The sequence below is a fragment of the Sarcophilus harrisii genome, chromosome 4, assembly GCF_902635505.1.
Source record: "Sarcophilus harrisii chromosome 4, mSarHar1.11, whole genome shotgun sequence".
In the NCBI taxonomy this organism is placed as follows: Eukaryota; Metazoa; Chordata; class Mammalia; order Dasyuromorphia; family Dasyuridae; genus Sarcophilus; species Sarcophilus harrisii.
Genome location: NC_045429.1, coordinates 424,685,842 through 424,704,694, shown reverse-complemented (window position 1 = coordinate 424,704,694; position 18,853 = coordinate 424,685,842). Strand labels below are relative to the sequence as shown.

At 45.2% G+C, this 18,853-nt stretch overlaps 3 protein-coding genes across 3 annotated transcripts; 2 read left to right on the top strand and 1 right to left on the bottom strand.

The window, feature by feature from the left end:
• The first annotated feature begins 5,891 nt into the window (after positions 1-5,891).
• RBM8A (RNA binding motif protein 8A) lies at positions 5,892-7,431 on the top strand. The gene is made up of 6 exons (XM_003769859.4): positions 5,892-6,057; positions 6,252-6,311; positions 6,400-6,477; positions 6,581-6,717; positions 6,987-7,123; positions 7,233-7,431. The coding sequence occupies exons 1-6, from the start codon at positions 5,991-5,993 to the stop codon at positions 7,276-7,278; spliced, it is 525 nt and encodes a 174-aa protein (XP_003769907.1). The 5' UTR covers positions 5,892-5,990; the 3' UTR covers positions 7,279-7,431.
• A 316-nt stretch (positions 7,432-7,747) lies between these two features.
• On the bottom strand, positions 7,748-13,206 carry LOC100925975 (gonadotropin-releasing hormone II receptor). Its single transcript, XM_003769892.4, has 3 exons — positions 12,040-13,206; positions 8,784-8,994; positions 7,748-8,238 (listed from the first exon to the last, which is right to left on the bottom strand). The coding sequence occupies exons 1-3, from the start codon at positions 12,547-12,549 to the stop codon at positions 7,826-7,828; spliced, it is 1,134 nt and encodes a 377-aa protein (XP_003769940.2). The 5' UTR covers positions 12,550-13,206; the 3' UTR covers positions 7,748-7,825.
• On the top strand, positions 13,206-18,777 carry PEX11B (peroxisomal biogenesis factor 11 beta). Its single transcript, XM_003769858.4, has 4 exons — positions 13,206-13,342; positions 14,083-14,198; positions 16,246-16,447; positions 17,595-18,777. Exons 1-4 carry the CDS (start codon positions 13,287-13,289, stop codon positions 17,983-17,985), a joined length of 765 nt encoding a protein of 254 aa, XP_003769906.1. The 5' UTR covers positions 13,206-13,286; the 3' UTR covers positions 17,986-18,777.
• The last annotated feature ends 76 nt before the right edge of the window (positions 18,778-18,853 follow it).

The window sequence follows — 18,853 nt, the reverse complement described above, 5'->3', positions numbered from 1 at the left end:
GGGGGACAATCTTAAATCTAATCTAGTAAATACTGACTAATTTAGCACTTTATTACATTTATATTTATATCCATCAAGGATTAAACAAATCAAAAGAGCAAAAAAATGAAGAAAATGTGAAATATCTCTTTGTAAAAATAACTAGAAAACAGATGCAGGAGAGAAAATCAAAGAAATATTGGGCTACTGAAGACCACAATGAAAAAAAAAAGAATCTGGATATGATATTTCATTATGACAGCTATCCCCCCAGCTTTTTTTTTTTTTTTTTTTTTTTTTTTTTTTTTTTTACTACAGCTAAAGCATAATAGATTCTGCTCTAGCCCCTTACCTTTATTCTGTTTGTCTCTCTGTTTAAAATGTGTTTCTTGTAAAGAATATGATATAGGATTCTGGTTTGCTTACATTTCATGGGTGAATTTGTCCATTCACATTCATAGTTATGATTACTGTATATTTACCTCCATCCTATTTTTTCCATTTGTCTCTATGTCTGTCTGTCTGTCTCTTTCACCTTTAACCCTGGCCCTCCTTGTCAGTGTATTGCTTCTGACCACAGCCTTCCCCCAATATACCCTCTCTTCTATCAGACTCCCTTTCTCTCAGTCCCTCCTTTCCTACTTCCCGATAAGATAAGATAGTTTTCTGTACTTGATTGTATATGTTATGCCCTTATGCCCTCTTTGAGCCAATTCTGATGAGAGTAAAATTCAAGTATTGCCTATTCCACCCCCACCCCCCAATCTTTCCATTCCACTATAATAGGTCTTTTGTTCCTTTTCATGTGACATAATTTACCCATTCTACCTCTCCCTTCCCTCTTCTGCCGGTATTATCTTCTTTCTCACCCCTTAATTTTGTTTGTGCTTTTTTGGGAAATCATTCTATCAAGGTCAACATATACTCACACCCTCTACATAATACTCCTTCTAACTGCCCTAATAGTGATAAAGTTCTTAAGAGTTATAAGTATCATCATCCTGTGTAGGGATGTTTATTGTTTATAGTTTAAGTTTATCAAATACCTTATGTTTTCAATTTTTTTTTTTTTTTTACCTTTTTTATGCCTCTCGAATCTCTATTTGAAATTCAAATTTTCTGTTCAGCTCTGGTCTTTTCAACAGAAATGCTTGAAAAGTCCTCTATTTCATTGAATATTTTTTCCCCTGAAGAATTATGCTCAGTTTTTACTAGGTAGGTGATTCTTAGTTAATAATCTTCTTTTTTTTTTTGCCTTGTAGAATATCATATTCTAAGCTCTCTCATCCTTTAATGTAGGAGCTGCTAAATCTGTGTAATCCTGACATGGTTCCATGATATTTGAATTGTTTGTTTCTGGCTATTTGCAGTTAGTTCCTCCTTGACCTGGGAGTTGTGGAATTTGGCTATAATACTCCTGGGAGTTTTCATTTTATGATTTCTTTCAGGAGTTGATTAGTGGATTCTTTCCATTTCTAGTTTATCTTCTAATTCTAGGATATCAGGGCAGCTTTCCTTGTAATTTCTTAAAAATAGACAAACTCACCCATAAAATAGAAGCAGATAACAGAGTAGATTAAAAACCAGAATCCTATAATATGTTGTTTACAAGAAACACATTTGAAACAGAGACAAACATAGAATAAAGGCAAGAGACTAGAACAGAATCTATTATGTTGCAGTTGAAGTAAAAAAAAAAAAGTGGGAGAACAGGATAGCAGTCATAATCTCAGACAAAGCAAAAACAAAATCAAATCTAATTAAGAAAGTTAAAAAAGGAAACTACATCTTGCTAAAAGGTACAAAAGGTAAAAGGCATGCAAGTAAAGACAACCAGAAAAGGGAACAAATTTATAATCCCTAATTAAACACTAAATTGGAAATACTGAAAATTAAAGGTGAAATTAAAAAATCTGAAAGTTAGAAAACAATTGAACTAGGAGCTGACTTTATGAAGAAGAAAAAAGATTATTCAGTGGTTAATTTGATTAAAAAAAAAAACCAAATTACCAATGTAAAAAATGATAAGGCAAAGGAGATAGAATTGCAATAGTGAAAAGAAAATTAAAGCAATTATTAGGAGCTATTTTGCCCAATTATATGCAATTTGAAAATCTAAATGAAATAACTATTTACAGAATTGCCCAGATTAACAGAAGATGAAGTAGAATATTTAATAACCCCATCTTAAAAAAAGAAACTGAACAAGCCATTCACAAGTGAATTCTACCTAACAGTTTATAACTATGTGGGAAAATAGACAAATTCCTTTTATGGCACAAATATATTGCTCATACCAAAATCAGGAGGAAAAAAAAGAGAAAACTATAGACCAATTTTCCAAATGAATATTGATGCAAAAATTTCTATGCACACTTGTGTTTTTTAATAGGATATTTATCAAAAGCTTTTTCTGCATCTATTTTTGTGACAGATTGCTATAAAATACTAGCAATGAGATTACAGCAATAGCACAAGAATCATATACTATGATCAAGTGAAATTTATACCAAAAATACAAGGCTGGTTGAGTATTAGGAAAGCTGTCGGCATAATTGATTATATCAATAACAAAACCAACAGAAATCATATAGTTATCTCAATAGATGAAGAAATGCATTAGAAATGTTAGCAGTTGCAGATCCTGGAATCACATCTACGGATAATCAAAAGACCTAGGCCTGTGTCCAAAAATATATCCAGCAAAATTATAATATTGAATGAGAAAAAAAGGATATTCAACAAACTTGAAGATTTTCGAGACTTCCTATCAACCAAACCTGAACTTAACATATAAGAGCTGAAATCAGAGATCAATTTCAAGGAACTCAACATGGACAAATTGTTTATATTTTTAATATGGAAAATGTATAGTATATGTTTAAGATTGACATCAACAATAGGGGCTTAGAGAGGGGAAGAGATTCGTAGTTCTGAAAACCTACTCACATTGGGAATGGATTAAATAGGCAACACTATTTACATACTGTGAATGGCATATCACCCTCCAAAATCTATTAAAAAAAATAAGCGGGCAGGGATGGGTGGTGGACAGGGAAGCAAAGCATTCTGGTAGAAGACAAGGGAGGGATACATGGATGGGAGGAGGTTAAATAAGGCAAATTAGGAGCAGAATTAAGGCAAAGGGTCAGCAGGTATAGGAAAGATATATGTGTGTGTGTGTGTGTGTATGTGTATGTAATATCTACATATATAGAAGGAGACAATGAAAAGAGGATTCAAAAGAATAAAAATGCACAGCAGAGAACAAAAGAATAATTTAAAAGTAAAGAAAAAGTGAATACTTATAATTTCTTCTACTATTATACTTTCTTGAACTAATATTTCTTGTTATATATTTTGAATCCTCTCTGATGTTCTACTGGGCACATGACGATGTTCTTTATTTTGTTTTATATTTCTTTTCTGTCTTATTGTTTTTTTTTAAATAAAATAAATTTGAAAAAAAAGTTAGCTATAGGAAGAAGAGAAGAAAAAGAAATTGGAATAGAAAATTAGGAAACAAAACTATTATTCTTTGCAGATGACATAATGCTATACTTAGAGAATCAACTAAAAATCCAGTTGAAATAATTAACTTTAGCCAAGTTTCAGAATATAAAATAAAGGATGATACCATAAGCAAATTAGGAGAACAAGGAATAGTTTACCCATTAATGCACTGTTGGTGGAATTGTAAACCGATCCTATTATTGAAAGCAATTTAGAACTATCCTCAAAGAGCCATAAAATTGTGCATACCCTTTATTCCAGTAATACCATTTCTAGGTCCCTAGATTTAAAGGGGCGGGAGTGGAGTAAGGACCTATTTGAACAAAAATATTTATAGCAGCTCTTTATGTGACGGCAAAGAATTGGAAATTGAGGCGATTCTCATCAATTAGGGAATGGCTGAACAAGCTGTATGTAGTGTTTGAGTGTAATGAAATACTGTAGTGACATAAGAAATGAAAAGCAAGATGATTTCAGAAAGACATGAAGTAATGCAAAGTAAAATTCAAAGAATATTATTAAAACAATATTGTACAAATAGGTAAATGACTTACCTATTCCAATAATATGACTCAAGACAATTAAGAACTAAGACTGCAGATCGAAGCCTAAATCACTTTTTTTTTTGGCTTGGGTATTTTTTGGGGGGTTTTGGTCAGTGTCTCTTACAACCCGACTAATGGGAATATTTTGTATGATTGCACATTTATAACATATCAAACTGCTTTTAAAAATTATCTCAACATATAACTGGGAAAATGTGTGTGTATGTGTGTTTTTAAAAAGAAGAAAGAAGAGTCAGGTTTAGGGAGTGAAGAGATGGGTTAGTTGGGTGGTTTTTGCCCTTCCTTCTCCATCAGGACCAAAATATGACTATAATAGAGTTGTTATAGAGTGTCCACTGTGACTGAAAAACCAATCGCTTGGAATGCTCTGCTACAGGTCCGACATAAATAGTCCCTATGAACAGTTGAGATGGATTCTCTAACTTGGAGAACCTCTGAGTTTCTTCTGCGCTAATTCATCTCTGCTTTGCTCCTAGAGCACAGCACCTTCTCTGATAAGGCTACCCTATGCTGGATGGTCCTGTGCTAGTGTCTCCTATGTTATACACAATTCAGTTCTAAAGTTCAATCAAATGGAGACTAAGAACACAGAAAAACAGGACAGAAGATCAAGCAGAAAGGCTGAAAATAGTTTGGGAGACTTCTGCAGGGATAAGATCGAAGTCATTGGAATAGATGAAATCCCCAAAGGAAAGAATATTAGAAAGCCAGCCTATGCCAGATGCAAAAGGGAATGAACACCGATGGTACTGATGGTGATGGATGAGGACCCAGGAAGAAGAGTCGAAGTAGGAAAAGGAAAAGAGCGAGTATCACAAAGGGGCCAGAAGATACCAAGGATCAATCGCTAAAGAATCGCAACAGAAATCTATCAGAGGCTCAGGAGTGGTCATGGAGAGACCCTTTTTAGTAGGACGGATGGGGCTTCATTGCCAAAAGTCGTTTGGGTTTTTTATTCTGCAAAACGCTAGGAATTCTACATCTTGATGGGCTATCTTTCAGACGCTATCGAGAGCAGAGGTGCTTAGATTTGCAGGCAAAAGATAAATCTCTTGACCAAGATGAGGGTTTGAGAAGGAAGGAAGAGGTGTGGCGGCGGAGTTAATCCCGAAAGCGAGGAGGACATCGAGGAGAACAAACGTAGAAGTGACTGAGCGGGAAAGGGATGAAGTTTGGGGCTTGGAGGAAAGGTTGTGCAAGAACCACAACGGGGCACTAGTGGGAAGGCTCCAAGGCCAGGAAGTAGTCCGAGACCACAGGAGAAGGTTCTGGGTTACACAGGAAGTCACTCGGACCGCGAGCTGCTTTTCCGAGTCGCGCCGGGGCCCACTCGGATCACCGAGACCCGCGGCCCCCCGGTACCCCCGCCGCGCCGCTGAGCGGGGGCCGGGAAGTGTGCGCCCTTTTCTCCGGCGAAGAAAGGAAGCTTGGCGGCAGAGTTGGCGCCGAAGTGAAGAAGGCGCCCTCTTACGCCCCTCGGATCTTTCAGGAAGAAGAAAGGAGAGCGCCACCAAGCGAAGAACCGCAGAAAAGACAAAAGAAGCCGGCGGTGCCCCGAGCCGCGGAAGGCGGGCAAACTCCAGCCGTCAAGAACTTGAAGTCTGAGGAGGAGGGCGGGGCCCAGGGATCCGCAGGCGCAGGCGCGGCCGGGGCCCCGTCCCGTCCCAACCACGTGATCTGCTCGCCAGCCCTCCTTCCCCGGAAACCCTCTCCTCGGGATCCCGCCTCTCCCAATCCTCCACCCCGGAGGCTGCTGGACTTACGTACGCGTGCCGCCTCTCGACCAAAGAGAAGAGAGAATCTTAGACTGCAGCCATCTCATTGGCCACCCGAGCAGTCAACAACAACTCGTGGGGCGTTTCTTTCCCCGGCCATTGTTTCCCACATTGCCTTGCTGCAGAACCGCTCGGAGCAGCCCGAGAACTGTGCAAAATGGCAGACGTACTGGATCTTCATGAGGCCGGAGGCGAAGATTTCGCCATGGACGAGGATGGGGACGGTGCGGAGCGGGTGGGCAGAGGGCGCGAGGGGCCGGGCCTCGGATGGGGAGATGTTGGGAGGCAAGTCTGTCTTCCTTGGCAGCCCCGGGGGGAGGGCGGCCGGGCCACCGGCCTTAGCCGTGGGAGGCCCCGCGCCCCATTCCCAGGCGGAGCTCGGTCTGCCTTCCCTGACCCAGCCCTTCCCTCCCTCCAGAGAGTATTCACAAACTGAAGGAAAAGGCCAAGAAACGCAAGGGCCGAGGCTTCGGTTCAGGTGAGGCCGGGATAGGAGGGCGCGGGATCCGCATTGGGCGGCGGGAAGGCCCAGCTGCTTTTCTCAAACCCGCTGCCTGTGCTTACAGAGGAAGGGTCCCGGGCCCGAATGCGGGAGGACTATGACAGTGTGGAGCAGGATGGAGACGAGCCCGGGCCTCAGCGCTGTGAGTGACAGGAGGGGGGAGGGACAACCCCTGGGGAGGGGGCGGGGCGTCGGGGGAGCCGCTTAGGCTCTGACGCTCCCCTCTTTGGTGCTCTGACCCCCAGCGGTGGAGGGCTGGATTCTCTTTGTGACCGGCGTACACGAGGAGGCCACGGAAGAAGACATTCACGACAAATTTGCCGAGTATGGGGAAATCAAGAATATCCACCTCAACCTGGACCGGCGCACGGGGTACCTCAAAGTAAGGGGGCAGTTTGTGCAGCTGCGGGCTGGGCAACCCCCCCACGGCGCATCCCCGAAACTTAGTCATAGGCTGCGGAGCAGACCTCGTAACAAACGACAGGAACACAGTCGGGGTCGGTTCATGCAGTGCATTCATTAAAGGGAAACTTACAGGCCTGGTGTGCGAGATGCTCCTCCGAGTTTAGGGTTGAGGAGGAATGCCAGGATCCCCCACCATGCTTTGGGTGGCTGTGGGAGGTCTGATGGTTTTTTTCCTCTTTCCCCAAGGGTTACACGCTAGTAGAATATGAAACTTACAAAGAGGCCCAGGCAGCCATGGAGGGACTCAATGGCCAGGATATGATGGGGCAGCCAATAAGTGTGGACTGGTGTTTTGTTCGAGGGCCACCCAAAGGCAAAAGGAGGTAAGGAAGGAGCAAGGGGTTGGACGTAGGCAGATGAGAAAAGCAGAACAATATTGGGTTCATGATCTAGTCATCCTGATGGACTGACTCTCCTTCCTTTCCTTTGAAGAGGTGGCCGAAGGCGGAGCAGGAGTCCAGACCGGCGGCGGCGCTGACAGCCCTGCTCAGATGTTGTTCCCTCCAGAGGATCAGTTTATCCACATCCAGCCTTGGAGTAAAGGCCCTGGGATGGGACTCTGATTTATTCTTCCGCCTCTTTAAGTGTTTCTTTTGCGTTGTGAATAAACAGTTTAGTTTTCTTTTCTACATGTGAGAGTCAAACATATAAGGTAAAAAGCTAGGGAGGCAACACAGGCTTTTTCTGACTCTTTTAAGTAGTAAAAACCCATTCTTCCAGCTAAGGGAGTAAAATGTGCTATAACAATTAGAGGAATATCAATGATATTCTCTCAAGTATTGAATTACTGAAGCCTAGAATGTTCTTACTCTTTCCCTTACTAGGGGTGGAAGAAGAATCTCCTCCACCCAGGAGACTCTTTTGTGCCCTCCATGTTTTCTGTTTGGCTGGGATGGGTGGTTGAGGAATGGGAGTGGCTATAGGGACATGGTAGGGATTTAAAAAAAAAAAAAAAAAGTTAACTTTTAAAAATTTTGTGGTTGGAAGCCTGGGGATAGAGTGAAGAAAAAGGATCTCAGCAAGAGTTATAGAGATGTCTCCTCCATTTTTCCTGTCTTCCCACTAACCTCAGTGCTCACTTCCAGCTGCCTAGGTGCCTGGACTGCTTTTTGAGGGACTCTCCAAGAACTCCTTTGCCCCCGGGAAGAATCTAAACCAAGTTGCTGGTGCCCTTTCCTACAGCCAAGGGTGAAGGCCCCATAGAGTAAAGGGTCCAGGGGAGCATTGAGGAGACCAAAGAGGAACAGAATGTGGCTGAGACTGGGAGGGACATTGCTTAGCATGCTGGGAGAGAACCAGTACCACAGACCCAGCAGGTAGTAAGGTGTCCAACAGATAACGAAGGTCAGCAGGACAAGTAAGGATAGTCGAAGGGCCCGAAGCCGAACGCGGGGACGATTGTCAAAGGAACGGCGAAGATCGAACTGACCAGCAGGGGCTGGGGAGTTAGAGATGAATAATTGTCAATTCCCTTTCTAGGCACTAGGTGAGCATGAGGCAAGCTGATGGAAAGAGGCAGATGGATAGATGTATATTGCAGTTCTTTTTGAAGCTCATATGAATACTATTGTCCTTGTACATGCACAAACACCTCACTGAGGATATGAATCACCTTTCCAGATGGAATTTAGAGAGGTGACACATGCTGAGGGAGGGACTTCAGGCCAGAGTATGGGGTACTGCTTTAGAATATAAAGTTAACCAGCCCCAATCCTTTCCCCTCCACTCTAACCCTTACCCAGGGTCAAGGGAGATGGTGGTGGGTGACATGTACCATCATCTGCTAAAACCCTGTGGACCTGGGTTTCAAAGAAGGACCAGATACAATTAGGCCTTTTTGGACTTGACTGATTTCCCCCATAGCAATGGGCTGAAGTGAAAGAATACTTTTGTGATAAGGATCTCACTATGAGCTAAAGGCAGGGAGATTTTCATGGTGGAGATTGGGAAATGAGGATTAGGCTCTAGGAATTGGAGTCTCACCATGCTCCCTTTTCCCTGTTCGGTGTCTGGACACACTGAATACAATCCGGCCATAGCAGATGGCCATGGCTATCAGAGGTATCAGGAAGAGCCCACAGAAGGTGAAGAGGTTATAGGCGATTTCTTGCCATCGGGCCTTGAAGCTTCCTTTGGTGACACACTGAATGAAGGGGACTGGGCCAGCACGGCGGACAGTATGAAACAGGAACAGCTGAAATGGGTGGAGTACAAAACAAGAGACTTCCACCTTCTTAGGTCATAAGATTCCCCGCTGCCACCCCCTCACCCGACCTTACAGGGGTAGTGTTGGTTAGGGCAGCAATATCCATGATGCCAATCACAGCAGAAACTAGCTGGAGCATAACCATCTATTTAGAGGCTTGTGTGTTCACAAACTTGGCTGTATTGTTTTAATACAATCTGACCATATGAGGAGGGCTTTTTTTTCCCTTTTTAGCCATCTAGCCAACAACCCATGGTGCTAATACTCACTGTGTGGACAAAATAAATTCTGTTTGAACAAGAAATATTGTATAAATAGGGTGCTGTTCAGAAACCCACTTAAGCAGTTGATCTATTCACCAAGATGTTTGAGCAAGAACTTGTCTATTGTAAATATTGAAAGTATTAATAAAAATTGACATTTAAAAAAGATGCTGTGTTGGCTTATTTGTATGTTTTTGTTTGGAGACTCCAGGGTTGTTGGCTTTCACCCCAGCAACTGGAAGCAAAAGTATCTGCCACTTAAAGGAATAATTGAAGTCATGTTTGGAGGCAGTTTCAGCAGAAAGGGGGGAAATATCACATAGGGGAGGATAGTCAGTAGCTGAAGTGTTATCAGTTGCTTGGAACTTTGATCTATTCTGAACTGACTGGATATGGAGAAGTAGAAAATTGTTAAAGTCATGAGGGGACACTGAACCAGGGATCAGAAGACAGAATTTCCATTCTATCTACAAGTTAATATACAAATTTGTTCAAATGCTAACCCAGCCTCTAACACTTAATTGGCCATGTGGCCCCCAGCAAATCACAACCTCTCTGCCTCAGATGTAAAATGATAATAGCTATAAACGAGTATGTCCATCTCCCCTTCCTCCTGCTCACATAAACCTTTGGACAGATCAGAACCTCTCAGATTGTTGAATGTAAAACAAGACTAATAACTACCTTCTAGCTCATGGGGTTTAAAAGGAAAGTAAATTGTAAATTGATATGTAATATCAACTTTTTTTTTTTTTAAATCACCAAATCACTCCCCTCAAAACAACTGAAATAAGTAGCACAAATTAATAACACTTGCCCATAATCTCAGTGGCATAGCTGAGAAGAAAATTAAGGGTTGACTCAGACCAGCAAATTAAAACCTAGGGTATTTACAGGACAGTTGTAGGCATTAAATTATGTAATCAATGCAAAAACAAACCTAAAAAATGGATTATTCTTTTTTCCCCTGACTATTCAGTTTCATTATTCTGCCTTCTTCAAAAGTTCAAAAAATAACCTTAAAAGAGGACAATATGGGGAGAGAGTCAAATGATCAGAGATCTAACCCTTCAATAAGTTGAAAATGAAAACCCACAAGTTTTACAAACAATATCAGTTCCTTCTATAGCTGGTGAGTATGTAGAAAAGTATTTGGGGTAAATCTGAATGAACTCAAGTTTAACCCTTCTCCATGTTCTAAAAGTAGATCAAGGCTCCAAGCAATCCAAAGCAACTAAATTTGCCCACAATTATCCTAGGATTTTTAGTCTTTTCTCTGCACAATCAAAAGATTCATATAATCCTACAGCAGGAAGGGACTTTAGAGACTAGGCTGACGCCTTCATTTTATAGAGGATGCAATTCAGATCCAGAGGTAAAGTGACTTACCCAAAGTCACATCAAGTTAGAAGAAATCTTTCAATACCTGCATAATCCCCTTTGCCCCCTTCCTTCTAAATGTCGCAGGCACCTGGAAACTTAATAAATGTAAGGAAGTAATCATTTTAATTACTTTTAACATCATATACATATTAAACTCTAAAACACCAACACATTTTTAAATGTCAAATTTTATTTAAAAATTATTTAAAACTTAAAGCAAAAAAAAAAAAAAAAAAACCCTCTAACAATTATCCAGGTACCTTGGAACTGACAAAACATCCCCTTTTGCTATTCTATTTCTCCCTCTAAAATTACTATGATTGATTTGTTGGTAATTACAGTACATAAGTAAGTTTGGCTTTATAAAAAAGAAAAAAACACTATTTGCTCCTGTTGTAGCAATGGATTTCTTTACAATTAAGGATTTATTTGGAATGCTGACTACTCAAAAGCAAAGTACTTGTCTTAAAGCCATAATTAGAATTGCTTTCAGTATTCCCATTATCCTTGCAAGATCTGAGATGCCACCTAGTTTCTAGATTTTGGAAATTAGTGACTTTTAATGATTTTGTAGATTTAAATCCCTTTACCACAGTAAAAATAGCACTAGTTTAGAATCAGAAAACTTGGATGTTTGTTCAGGCTTTTCATTTATTGGCTGTGTGAACTAGAGGAAATCAACTTAATACTTCTGAGCGTTACTTTCCCTTCTTGTAAAATGGGAAGATTCATTCAGCATGCATGTGTTAATAAACATCGAATGCACTACCTAACTCAGGGCTGCTGTGAGATTCAAATAAGTATTCTCTTAATCTTAAAGTGCAGTATTTGTAAATGAGTTTTTTTTTTTTTTCAGACTCCTTCTAAAATGAAGAATCCTAACTTTTTTCTGGTCTATCCGCAAGTAGAAGCTGGTTAACCAATTTTATTTATTTTGGCTAAGGGGTCTTTTTGCTTTGTTTAGTCACCCCCTCCCCAACTTTTAAAGCTCCCAAGTTGATTTCAGATATGATCTTCAGAAAGGTCTGAAGCATTCAGGTTCAGCTATGCACCATAAATTTACGTATCAAGATTTCAATGAACTTCCCTCCTTCCCTTCACGTTCTTATTTCTAGCTGCTATAGCCGCTCCTCGTTACCGGTGGAGCTAGAGGAAAAGTGAGAGGAGAAAAAACGGGTTTCCTGAACCCACGCGAAGGTGAGAGAAAAAGGATAAACGGACTTGAGCGGATAGACTTTCAAGGGGTGGGCGGGGCAACTGCGTGTCAATTTTATGCAAATGGGAGTGTAAATGAAAGCTACCGGAGGCGGTAAGAGATCTTTTCCGCGAGTTCCCAAGGTAGATGAATACCTGGACTCCTCCGGGTCCCGTTCCTTTGGTCACTCACCTGGGGCAGCGCAAGCAGAAAACTAAGCCCCCAGGCCGTCCCCAGCAGCTTCCGCCCACCCCCTCGGGGTCCGAGAGGATGGAGCACAGCAGCCTGGCGGTCAAGTCCAATGACCACAGGCAGAAAAGCAGCCGCGTACATGGCCAGCAGTTTCAGGAACATGAGTATTCGGCACGCCACATCTCCGGCGAGCCACTGGACGGTGGCATTCCACGCAGCGTCCAGCGGCATGACCACGAAAGTGACCAGCAAGTCTGCAGCGGCTAAGTGGCCAAAAAGTCGGCGGACCGGGGAGGGGCGGAGTCGGCTGGATCTCGGCCGTGTCACGGACCACAGCACCGCCAGATTCCCCGCGGCCGATGACAGGAACAGGGCAGCGGTCACTCCTACTCGGACCTTGGCCGCGGTGGAGAAGGTGGGAAGCGCAGACTCCTCCACCTCGACCCCCGTCCCCGCCCAGGCCTCCTCTCCCACGGAAGAGCCCCAGCCTGTGTCATTGCCCGCGGACATAGCTGCAGGGGGAAAGCCGCCAACTCGCGCAGCCCATCCCTTCCCCCGCCAGGCCAGGGGCTGACGCCGGTCATCGCGGTCTCCGACGGCATCCGCGGTCAGCCTCCGGGACCCTGCCCATCTTTGCCCCGGGGAGTTGTCGCGTGTCCCGCGCCGCCCAGTTTTCCAGAGCTCAGGGTCCACTCGTCCGGCCCGCAGCGGGGGCTTCCCGGCTCCGCGGCCAGGCCGGGCTGACCCAGGGCTCTCGGATATCCCGTCGCGGGAATGCAGCCGCACAGCGCCCGCTCCGCGGCTGGAGGTCACTGCGGCTGCTGTTCGGCGCGCCAGCCTCTCGCGGCCCCGCCCCCAGCCAGCCCCCGCCCCCTCGGCCCCGCCCTCTCTTCCTGGGAGCCGTACATTTAAAGCCTGCGGCGGCTGCAGGGGCCCCCGGACGGCTCTGGGAGCCGTCCCCGTCCCTGTGGCGCGGGAGAATCTGTGGGAATGACCGAGACTCCGGCCGCGCTTGACTCTCAGGGAGCAGCCGAAGTGCCGGCGGAGATGCCGGGCCCCGGCAGGTCTCCGCCCGGCATCAGAGCCGAGGGGCGGGGCCTCCGCGCGCTTTGCTTCGCTCCCCAGTTTGTCCCTCGCGCGGTGCCGTCGGGCTCTGCGGAGGTGGGCGTGGGAAGGGGGAAGGATCCCGGGCCCAACCGGGCAGGACGAGGCCACAGAGCCAGTGAGTGGACCTTGGTGCCGCCGGGATGGACGCCTGGGTCCGCTTCAGCGCCCAGAGCCAAGCCCGGGAGCGCCTGTGCAGGTGCGGTCGGGGTCGGGGGCGCGAGCGGGGGCAGACGCCTTTGCGGTCAGCTCGGGCTACGGGGGTCAGAAAGGGTCAGCCCCGGGTACGGAGGCCGGGAGAGACCGACCCCGAAGCGAGTGCGCGGGGCCAGTTGTGAGGGGATGAATCGTTTCCGCCCGCAGGACAGATGGGGAAACTGAGGCATGGGTTGAGGGGAGGACAGACGGGTGGAGATTCCGATAGCCAGGCTCCCCTCCGTGGGGGGCTCGGACCCTGCTCGTTGTGTGTGTGGGAGGGGTCTGTATGTGTGCGTGTGGGTGGGTGGCGGCGCGGCGGGCTTCCATTGGGAACTGCCCGTTCGCTACCGGTCCTACTGTTCGCTGCCGGGCCTGGGGGGCGGGAGGGGGGGAGGCGGTCTCGTGCCCACGTGATCCTGGAGGAGTTGGGGGCGGGGAGGAGGAAAGGAGCCGGCTCGGCCGCGGCGCAGGGGGCGGAGCGGGCTTGGGCTCCAGTGGTGGGAGGAGGGCACCCGCAGTCCCGCCCCGCCCCGCCCCCCGGGAGTCCCCGTGCTCCCTCGGCCCGCGGCTGAGCACTCCCACCTGGGCCCAGCTTGGAGCCCATTCCCTTCTCCCCGACCAGCGCTCCACCCCCCCTCCCTGTCATCCCCCGCTGGGCTGCGCCCCGCGGGGCAGAGCGGGGAGGCGGGCGGGCCTTGCCGCCAGCCTCTCCCCACCCCCGCCCCTTTCTCCTTCCCCCAGGGCCGCCCAGTACGCCTGTTCCCTCCTGGGCCACGCGCTGCAGAAACACGGGGCAAGCCCTGAGCTCCAGAAGCAGATCCGGCAGTTGGAGGGCCATCTGAGCCTGGGCCGAAAGCGTGAGTGGCCGAGCCCTCCTCGGGACTGCCCCGACCTCCCTTCTCGGCCCTCCCGGGGCCTTCACCCAAGATCTCTTCGTAAATGTGTGGTCCCAGCAAAACAAACCATGACCTTATTCGTGCCTGGCCGTGCTGGTTTATTCCATCCCCCCCCTCTCAGGGTCGCGGGCCTCCTGTCAGTCAGTGATGAGAGTATTACAGTTGTTAGTTGTGCTTCACAACAGGGATGAGGCCGAGGTATATGCCAAACGTTGAGGAGCTTTAGCCAGCAAGGAAAGGGTTTTAACAATGACGGTGGAAAAGCTCAGTTCCCCAGTGGGACTCGGCTAACCAGGAGAAAGGGAATATGCCCCAAGGGGAGCATGCTGGGGAGGGGCAGCCTAAATCCTTAGAGTACTTAACACCCTAAAAGAGGTAGTTAGCTATCAGGAGAAAGATAGCCATACTTCTACCTTCTGAATCCAATTCTTCCTGTGCAACAAGAAAACTGTTTGGTTCTGCACACATACATTGTATCTAGGATATACTGCAACATGTTTAACATGTGTAAGACTGCCTGCCGTCTAGGGGAGAGGGGAGAGGGCAGGAGGGAAAAATCGGAACAGAAGTGAGTGCAAGGGATAATGTAAAAAAATTACCCTGGCATGGGTTCTGGCAATAAAAAGTTACTATAAAAAATAAATAAATTAAAAAAAAAAAAAGGAGAAAGATACCCAGAGGCCGAACACTTGGCAGGCTAAGCCAAACGGGGTCAGGCAGAGATGGCATAGGCCGTGGACAGATTTGTAGGGGAGTGGCTCTGTGAGGTTGAGGTGATCCCGCTCAGTGCCCTTCTCTGCTTGCTCTTATCAGTACTTTGGGCTCTCTCCGCCAACCCCACCTAGTTTCCCAAGACCTCATCAAATATCATTTCAGTGACCTGACTTCATACTGTCTCAGTTAATGGGAGTCTTCCCAAGTTTGTGCAAATTCTTCATCTTTGATTTTGTTACAGTAAAGTAATACTTTTTTGAAGTATTACATTCTTTACGTCCAGTTCAGCTATTCTCTCATCCGCAGACTCATTTTCTTCCATTTTTTTGGCTACTACAAAAAAGTGCTGTTATAAATATTTTTGTATGAATGGAGTCTTCCCTGTGACTTTAACCTCTTTGGTATGTATATCTAGGCCTGGTATCACTGGATTAAAGGGCACATGCAAGTTAGTGACTTGTTTGCTAGAATACCAAATTGTTTTCTAACACAGACCAGTTCAAAGCTCTACCAACAGTAGACTTGTGTGCCTGTTTTTTTTTTTTTTTACAAACTATTTACCATTTTTGTCTTTTGTCACCTTTACCAGTCTGATTGTGAGATGGCCCTGTATTTTTTAATTAGTCATTCTTTCTCTTACTAGAGATTTGGAATACATATATTCTTGTTGATAACTTGAATTTCTTCTTTTGATAACTGCCTCTTCATATCCTTTGACCGCTTATCTGTTGGGTAATGGTTCTTCTATATTTATATCAATTCCCTATTTGTCTCCTGTATGCTACTTTTATCAGAGCTTTGTGTTGCAAAGATTTTTTTATTCCAGTCAATAGCTTCTCTTCTACTTTTAACAATATTGTTCATGCAAAAACTTTTCAGTTTTATGTAATTGGAATGACCTACTTTAACTTTTATGATCACCATTCTCCCTTGTTTGATTAAGAATGCTCTTCTAGCCATCTTTACTCCTTTGTTCTTGTTTCATAATTGAGGCGCAGGAAACAAAGTACAAGCAGGAGTTTGGAAGGAGAGGAATGGGGGAGGGGTTAAACCTCTTAACCAAAGGGAAATGGAGATATCGTTAGAGTTTGAGGTTTTCAAAGATGAAGAAACTAAACTTGTCTGCCTCAGCCCTCCACTTGCCCCTTGCTTTTGTCTAAGCATTGCTTGCTCGCTGGCACACTTGGTCCTCCATCTTATTTTGTCTACCTGTGACTGTCTTGTTCGTCTCTCTCCTTATTTGCTGCATGTGCCTCACCTGTCTCATCTGTCCCTTTGCCCTTTTCCCATCCAGTTCTTCGCCTGGGTAACTCAGCAGATGCCCTTGAGTCGGCCAAACGGGCTGTGCATCTGTCAGATGTCGTCCTTCGATTCTGCATCACTGTCAGCCATCTCAATCGAGCCCTGTACTTCGCCTGTGACAATGTCTTGTGGGCTGGAAAGGCTGGGTTGGCACCCCTCGTGGATCAGGAGAAGTGGGCCCAGCGTTCATTCAGGTTAGAGACCCCTCTGCCCTTGGACTTCATCTCACTTGGGGACTCTGTAAGACCTTGAGAAATAAGCCTTTGGTAAGAGCTGGCCCCCCCAGATAGCACATCTCTGCCACTGTGTGTGTGAAGGGGAAGGTATAGAGTACTGGACTCTTGAGTCTGAAGTCTTGGATTCAAATCCTGCTGTGACTGTTACTGCTTACAACTGTGTACAAGTCATCGGACCTCTGAACCACAGCTTGCTCAACTGTAACAACAGGGACAATAATACTGTTTACTTAAAAGAATTTTTTATGAGATTGAAAAAAGATAATATGTATAAAGTTCTTTTCAAGTTGAGGCAATGCCTAAAATGTCTACTATTATGAAATATAAGACACTAGGTTTTATGGCACCTCAAAGTGACCTTGAGCCTAGAAAACCTGGATATGAATGTTGCCTGTGACACACTGGCTGTGTGACCTAGGCCCTGCAGGTTACTCAGTGCTCAGGCAGCTCTGTAAGGTAGAAGTTGTAGAGAAAGGGCAGATCTACATTGATCTTCACTACAATGATTTTTTTAAACTGATGAAATCCCAGATTGAGTCAAAAATTGGGGGTAGTGTAGTTTGGTTATGATATTGCCCTTTGCCTTTCATTTCTCACTGTCCCTGTCCTCAGTCTCTGGTCTTAATTGCTTCCATATGTCTGCCTTTCACCTTATTCCTTCTCTCTTCTCAGACTTCTCCTCGTTATTAGCCAATGTAGAGACTGAGTGTGGAAGTACCAGTAAGAATCACTATTTTTGAGTGTCTACCACACCTATAGCACTATACCAAATGCTATTGAGTAGATACAAGAAGGGATGAAGTCCTTCACCTTAAGGTTTTAAATTCAGTTATGTCAACATCTATTAAATACCTATAAATTCTGAGGATAGCAATGAACCAAATTAGGTGAGATTATTATTGAAAAGTTTTCTAAATTTGGAGTAAGGTTTTAAAAGTAGAGAGGAACTTGAAAGAAAGCATTCCATAATGGGGAAAAGGCATATGTTAAGGATTATCTGATGTGATTTTCTTGCAAAGTAAGTTTACTACCTGCTCCCCTGGGGCACTGAGCTCTGATTTCCCTCTATCTAACTGATCCTTTCTATCCTGTGCCTCTGTTTCAGGTATTACTTATTTTCCCTCATCATGAATTTGAGCCGTGATGCCTATGAGATACGACTACTAATGGAGCAGGAGTCTTCGGCTTGTTGGCGTCGACCGAAGGTGTCGACAGCAGGGAACCTGGGAGGTGGCGAATCCGGGGGTGACCCAAGAGGCAGTCTGCCCCATCTGGCCCTGCAGCTTCGGCTTCGAGTTCTTCTCCTCGCCCGGGTGCTACGAGGCCATCCCCCCCTCCTGCTGGATGTGGTCAGAAATACTTGCGACCTCTTCATCCCACTGGACAAGCTGGGCCTGTGGCGTTGTGGCCCTGGAGTTGTGGGGCTATGTGGTCTGGTGTCTTCCATCTTATCTATCCTTACTCTACTCTGTCCCTGGCTCCGACTCAAGCCCTAAAACTAAAATGTTAGGGTGGAAGAGAATCTGAGCCAGGAATGAGGAGAGAGGGCAGGTTCTTTCTGTTGTTCCATTGTCACCCTGTCTTTCCTTTTAGTTAAAACTCAAGTTTGGAAAATTACAGATGAAGAGTGGGGGGAAAGGATGGCCCTTGGATTCAATGGGATAACTCTCTTCCTTTCTTACTGTACTGATTCTTTATGTCTTTTAAGTCTTCTATTTTTAAATTAAATTTTATTTTTTTCAATCAATAAAAATCTTCCTTCTCTCCCTCCCATTCCCCCATTGAGAAAGAAGAAGAAAAAAAAAACCACTGTTCCAAACATGGATGGTTATCTTACTGTTTTTCCAGTCTCAGATTTGTTTTGGAAACTCGTTAAATTCTTTCTCATTCTCCATCCAGTATTTAGTTATTAGCTATATTTTCCTTGAGGGAAGGAGAGATCCATTATGCCTTAGCCATTCCCCTTTCTGTGCAGATGGAGAGCTTTGGTCTCCTGTTGGAGAGTGTCCTCTCCTCCCGGCCCTTTTCCCATGGTGTCACTTTAGCCAGTTGGGTTTTCTCCCTCCTCTGTTATCTCACCTCCTGTTGACTTTCCCTTTTCTGTCTTCACTCCTGTGTTCGTGGTAATGGCTTCTGTCTCTCAGCTCTCTTTTATCTCCCTTCCTGTGATGCTGTGTTCAGCATCCTATTGTAAATACTGTACAATGAAACTGTAAATAACTTTGGCCAAAGCCCTGCTGGCTGGCCAACTCAAAGGGGAGCAAATTAAAGATGAGTCTTGCTCACTGGCCTTTGGTTTGGTCACTTCTATAATCGGGCCGTTGGTGGCCTCTGCTCTAGCCCTGCAGGCTCTCTGTGGTGTTG